The sequence below is a fragment of the Silurus aristotelis genome (genome assembly GCF_946808225.1).
Source record: "Silurus aristotelis genome assembly, chromosome: 14".
In the NCBI taxonomy this organism is placed as follows: domain Eukaryota; kingdom Metazoa; phylum Chordata; class Actinopteri; order Siluriformes; family Siluridae; genus Silurus; species Silurus aristotelis.
In genome coordinates, this window is record NC_139587.1 from 7,704,715 (window position 1) to 7,710,714 (window position 6,000).

At 34.5% G+C, this 6,000-nt stretch overlaps 2 protein-coding genes across 3 annotated transcripts in view; one reads left to right on the plus strand and one right to left on the minus strand.

Moving 5' to 3' along the window:
- The window catches only part of flt4 (fms related receptor tyrosine kinase 4), a 42,248-nt gene extending 41,757 nt beyond the window's left edge, over window positions 1–491 (plus strand). Inside the window, exon 30 of the mRNA XM_083561332.1 lies at window positions 19–491. Within this exon, the coding sequence (XP_083417458.1) occupies window positions 19–238 (220 nt within the window). The 3' untranslated portion in view covers window positions 239–491. The remainder of the gene's footprint in view (window positions 1–18) is intronic.
- Window positions 492–557: 66 nt separating this feature from the next.
- Window positions 558–6,000, minus strand: part of ergic1 (endoplasmic reticulum-golgi intermediate compartment 1) — a 16,893-nt gene continuing 11,450 nt past the window's right edge. For both annotated transcript variants that reach the window (XM_083561340.1, XM_083561339.1), the window contains exons 5-10: window positions 4,718–4,842; window positions 4,038–4,142; window positions 3,878–3,938; window positions 3,207–3,307; window positions 2,263–2,385; window positions 558–2,097 (exon numbers count right to left, since the gene is read on the minus strand). In XM_083561340.1, coding sequence (XP_083417466.1) covers window positions 1,990–2,097; window positions 2,263–2,385; window positions 3,207–3,307; window positions 3,878–3,938; window positions 4,038–4,142; window positions 4,718–4,842 — 623 coding nt within the window. In that variant the 3' untranslated portion in view covers window positions 558–1,989. The remainder of the gene's footprint in view (window positions 2,098–2,262; window positions 2,386–3,206; window positions 3,308–3,877; window positions 3,939–4,037; window positions 4,143–4,717; window positions 4,843–6,000) is intronic.

Consider the following 6,000-nt stretch of genomic DNA (forward strand, 5'->3'; position numbering starts at 1 on the left):
ATTTTTCCTGTATTTTAGTAAGGCAGCAGGCAACAGCACAGAGCACCTGATTGATGGCTCAAGTGAGAACAGCACAAGCATCAGCATACACCGGCCGATTTTCTTTAGCCAGCTCAGTGGCCAGACCTTTTACAACAATGAGTATGGCCAGCTTGCCGAAGAAGGCATGAGCGAGTTCTTTTCAATGCCGGAGCTGGCCATGAGTGAGGCGTCTTGCCCTGCAACATCCAACTTGTAACATTATCTGAAAGACATCATCGTATCAATCATGGCTCAAACTTGCCTTACAATCCGAACTCTACTGCACTTCCTTCACCTCTCAGTATGTTCTCTTTGCTGCCACTGGGTGGCACCATTACGCCAGTCACAAATAGAAAAATTATATTTTAACTCCTGATGCATTTATCATGTTATGAAGTGTACGCTTTTGTTTATTTGTACAAAATACAGCCCAGAATGGGAAAAAATAAAGCAATTTATCTTCTTTTAAATCGGCTTAAATGATCTTAATTACAGACAAAAAACAACCCAAATTCAGAGACTGTTGACTTTGCCAATAGTGTTAACAAATGATGAATTTTATTTTTTCTTTTGATCGTGTTCTTGCAAACTTTACAATAGTCTGAATTTAAAAGGAATGTGAAAAAGTGTTTCAGTAACACAAATGGTCTGATCAAACAAACCAAAAAACAAACTGGGATGATTAGAAGGTTGTTTGCAATTTGACCCAAGATAAACAATAACTGGACCGATCACAGGGGCAGAAGTCCACATAGCATAGTCCATTTTTTTGTATATCAACTTGCAGAGTTTCTTTTTTTGTACCTTTTTGGTTGATCGGTTTGGTTGCATTGATTCTTCTTTTAAAAACAGTGGTTGTGATTTTCCAACCCATTTCCACATACACCTACGCTTCTGTGTGTACTTATAAAACACTGCTACATATTATAAAAAAAAAGCCCGACCCACTTATCTATTAATCAGAGCTGGGATCAGTTATTTCCTTGTTCCAGGTTGACAGGCAGTAAACAAATTACATAAAGTTACTATCCACCTGTAAACTGCATTGTAACAAAAACAAAAACAAAAAAATCCATTAAAACTTAAGGGGAAAAATTCTAATTAATATTCATACACTTCTTTTAAAATCCTTCGGTGGGCAAATGCATTGATCATTTCCCTTACACAAATGAACAACTTAATTTTTTTCAAAACAGATACAAAGTATAATCGATGTAGAAATATCTAAAAACAAATATCTAGATCAGGTTCACCTCCACCGACTGTGGTCTGTCAATTTAAAACACTTTAAGGCACAACAGGCCATTTATGTAACTAAGTAAACACCAACATGATTTTGACATTGTACAATTAGTATTTTATGCAAAAGAAAAGGAAAAAATAAAATAGAAAAAAATAACCAACAACAGTTCATGTAGGCAAACACTATCTCCTTTAACTTGTGCAAGTAAAAAGAAACCTAAAAATTGTGGGGGATGTGCAGGATCCTATCTTTAATACAATATTGTAATCTCACTATTACATTGTCGGACGTACTGCAATGTAAAAAAGTATGATAAGTCACGATAAGTTACCAGTTTTGGATAACCACAAATATCCATCGAGTATACAGGAAATACCAAGAAACAGTACTTGTGATGTCACTCTGAAACACATAAGAACATCAGGAAACTGCGCAGAACTTCAAACTGCACAATTTGCAAAAATACAAATAAAGAATAATTATAAAAAAGATACAGAATTACACCATAATAAAACCTAAACCTTCATTCTTGTAACCTAGGTAACATTTAACTCTCTGACCTGTGCAATAGCCATATTGAGAACTTTTGGCCGACCAGTTGCTTTGAAATGTCTTAATGTAATTTGTTTTTTTTAAAGGGAACTCTGGGTCAATAGTGGAATACCAGGGCAGGTGTGTTCAGTCAGCGGGGTTTAAATAAGATGTCTAGCAAATGAGATGAGCTCTCAGGACATCTTGCCTATTTGGATTTTCTTCCAAGCCTCAGAAGCTGTGAATATACAGGAGTCAATAATGCCAGCTACTGTAAAGGTTCCACCAATGATGGCACAGATCTGAGGATAAGGAAACAGCAAGATTAAATAAAATTACGTTCATTTAGGAGATTGAATAAAATAATGCTGTACTGATCAGTAAATGTAGAAGCTCTATGTATGTATGCATGTATGAATGAGCTCATATATAGGGTGTCACTACTGAAAAATGTGTGCATCTCTTACAGTTGTGATGAAGCGGTAGAGGGGCTGCCTCCTCTCGGTGTATTTCACTGTGATCGGACTCAAATCGTAACGGAACCAAATGGCAGGAATGATGCGTCCTGTGTGACTGTAAGCCACATATTCCTGACAAAAGAGCAAAGAACAGATTTTTTTTGCTCTTATATAATTATATATATATTATATATACACATTCACACACCGACAGATGTAGGTTTTTTAGTACGCAAGTGGATATGATCTTCAAATTCTGACATTACACACAGATTACACTAAATAAAACCTGTGATTAAACCTTCACATTCAAGCTGTTTTATTTCCAAAACATTTGGCCTAGAGCGAACACTTTCCCCACATTTATAAGAACTCATAAAACTGTCAGCACCCATTTCTTTTTTTTAAAGTATTGCGCCTACAAGTGATTTACATCACTTTTTTTATATTACGTTATTTAAGAGGTGAATCGAACATGTTGGCGTTTACTGTTACAGAAAAATAATTAACACCCCGTAGATGCAACGTTGTCAATCTCAAAGCGGATTATTTTCACAGCAATACACACATGATTGCGATTTTTATTTTTAAGTAATGATAAACAAAATGACAATCTATTAATAGTTGCATTCAATCTTGTGGAACATCCATTAAACAGACTTCGGTAAAATGAACTTTTTGCTATCTTCTGAAATTTACAAGACAAAAAAGAATTATGTAAATTGTACTGTACATTTCTCTCATGATGACTACCAGAGGGAAATATATAAATTTTACAAAGCAATGAAACTGGAGAATGTTAAATAACACTTTTTAAATCTGTTTATTATTCATGTTTTTTTGCGAGTAATTCAGAAATAATAAGTACACTGCATTAATATGACCCGGTGACATGCAGACAGCGCAGTCTTTTTTTTAAACAACATTTTACTGGAGCAAAATATCTATTTTACCTTGTTGGCCACGGTGTACTGATAGGAGAACTTCTGCTTTCCTGACAAGTCCTCATACACGGTGGGAACAATTTTGAGGATGTAATCGTGGGAGGCCAGAGCTGAGGAGAGAAAATAACTTTATCCTTAGCACAAAGCCTTAAATAATAATAAACCGTAAAATTAACTTTGGATGACTATATGAGAGAAAGATCAACTTATTTTGAACTATTTTTCAATGACGTATGTAAGAAATAATGACTATTTTTAGTGTGACATAAGTGACTTAGAAGCATTTACTAGGTTTCTACTTAAAATGCCACAAAAGTGGAAAAAAAGGCAGGTTAATGCCGATTGCTCTGGTGTTTCTTTTTTTCCATTCAGCTAAATTCCATATAATGTAGTTGTCTTAACATGCTGTCTTCCTGATGTTTTGGAAAAATCTTTTAGGCAGTCTGTTCTCATCATACCCTGTCATTACTCTGACGTAATGCTCCATGATTCTAACTGCTGACCTTTTAAACATTTGAATCTCTGTGTGGTTTGTAAAAATAATGAGGAGGGACATGACTTATTACATCACTACAGCATTACTAAACTGCAATCATAGCATTAACCTACTCGCAGTTTTAATTTGGTAAGCAATTAAATCAGATCTGTCCATACACACTCGCATTAAATTTGTAACATACCATTAGACTCGAGTCTGTTGGCACCACCGAGTGCATTGAAAGCACCTTGGACGTTTTGGACCTGCAACACAAATTTCACATAAAATTGTCAGATTCTGCTGAAGAATTTGTATTATATACTAGAATAAAATAAATAAATAAATAAATAAATAAAACAGACCTGCAGCTTGTCCCCAAAGGCGAGTTTATGAATCATGTGAGTCATGTCGGGGTTTGGTGGCTGTGCCGTAGCACTGTGTGTGGAAACATGGAAGTTTCCGGGGACCTGGTGAAGAAAGAATGTGAAGAAACCCCGCAGACAAACTGATATTTTACAAACTTACAAACTGAATAGATCTGTGTGCTTTTCTTAACCTGATAAAAGATTTAGTGTGCTATCCAAACAATTATTTCCTTCCTTTTTATAGGTTTGTAAATTAAAGCCTCTGGGACAAAAACACATTTTGGCATCGATAATACCATGTTTTGCTGTTCAGTCTATTAAATAAATAAAATTTTAAAATCTGATTTATTCTATTACACCAATCACCAGTGACTCCTGATTATGTTTTTGTTATCAGGAAAGTAAGCTACAGCCTTCGAATCAGTTGTTTCACTTCCGAAAATGTAACCAGTTTTTGTTCTTTGAATTATGAATTTTCAATTCCACCTTTTTAATACATTTTTATTTGCCATGCAGTAGACGGGTTCTTTGAAAAAAAATAATTAAAATGGATTATTTTAAATGATCAATTAAAAAAAGAAAATAAAAGCATCACATTGCTAAGGTCACGGCAAAAAAAAAGCAAGTCTGAGAGGTAGAACGGTGTACAATGCAGTATAACCAGGTTAGTTTCTTACTTTATTAATAATGAATTCACCCTCAAAACGACAGCCATAACCATTGTTGAGTGGCACCTTCATTGAGTTTTCTATGTGGCCAACTTCATGTCTTCCCATTTCATCTTGAATGTCCAAACCCACCACTGAGAAAAAAGGAACATAGATTAGAATGATTAAATGCATAAAATGACAATTAAAAAAGCTCAAACGCAGAGGTAAAAAAAAAGAAGGCAGACAAACATGTTTAGCTGAAAGAAAAAGAAAATGTCTCCTCAGGACAGAGTTATTTTATAAATTATTTAAATCTTTGGCTCATTATTCAAATGTGTACATTATTATATAATTAAAATTTAATGCAGACATAGAATTTCTTCTTCGTGAACTTCCCTCCAACAAATGCAATATTTTATTTATTTTTTATTTTATTCTTTGTTAGGGTTTTAAATTCAACCCTTTACATCAATCTGCAATAACTACAAAAACACAAATACATAGAACTTTGGTAATAATGGGTTGTGATTTACAAATGACATAAATAATCAAATTACAGACCCCACTTAGAGCTAACTGCTCAACAGTACATTAGACAACAATGTCTTCAAATAGTTACCACTGACCCCATCTGTTAAACTGCTATTCAACTCTAGCAATTAACTCTGCACCGAGTGTCAGAAGGTCACGTGGAACAGTAATGCTGACCTTTGGCACTGGTACTGGCAGATTCCTATACAATATCACGCAGCTACTTAAGAAAAGACTGACTGACTAACTATATCTTGATGAAAGCTCTCTGTGGAACAGGGCAGGTTCCATTGCATCAACTTCATTCAAGGCAAGAAGAGAGAGGAGAAAAAAAAAACCTCACCCAATGTTACTCTAAACCTATCTCAATAATCATCTCAATAATACATCCACATGGGTGCGATTTTTTTAACCTTTCTTTACAGGACTGACAGAACACCGGACAGTCAAATCTGTGCCGAAACACTAAATCTAGCTCAATATCGTGTACAGAAAGTATGAGCAGGGGAAAAATCCCAGTACGTCACTTCTTCCATTCAAAAATAAACCTTTTCTTTTTTTTTTTTTTTTTTTTGAGATGATGTCTTATTAGCAAAGGTCACTGGAGGGAAAAGCTTATTCGAACAGATAAACAGCCAAATTAATGCTTTGATATTCATCAAAACAAATACATTCAGTATTAATAATCTATTAATAATAATAATCTGGAGAATTACAAAGAATACTTCGAGGAAAGAAAAAATAAACAAAAAATCAGCTAAAGGTAAAACAGGAATAAT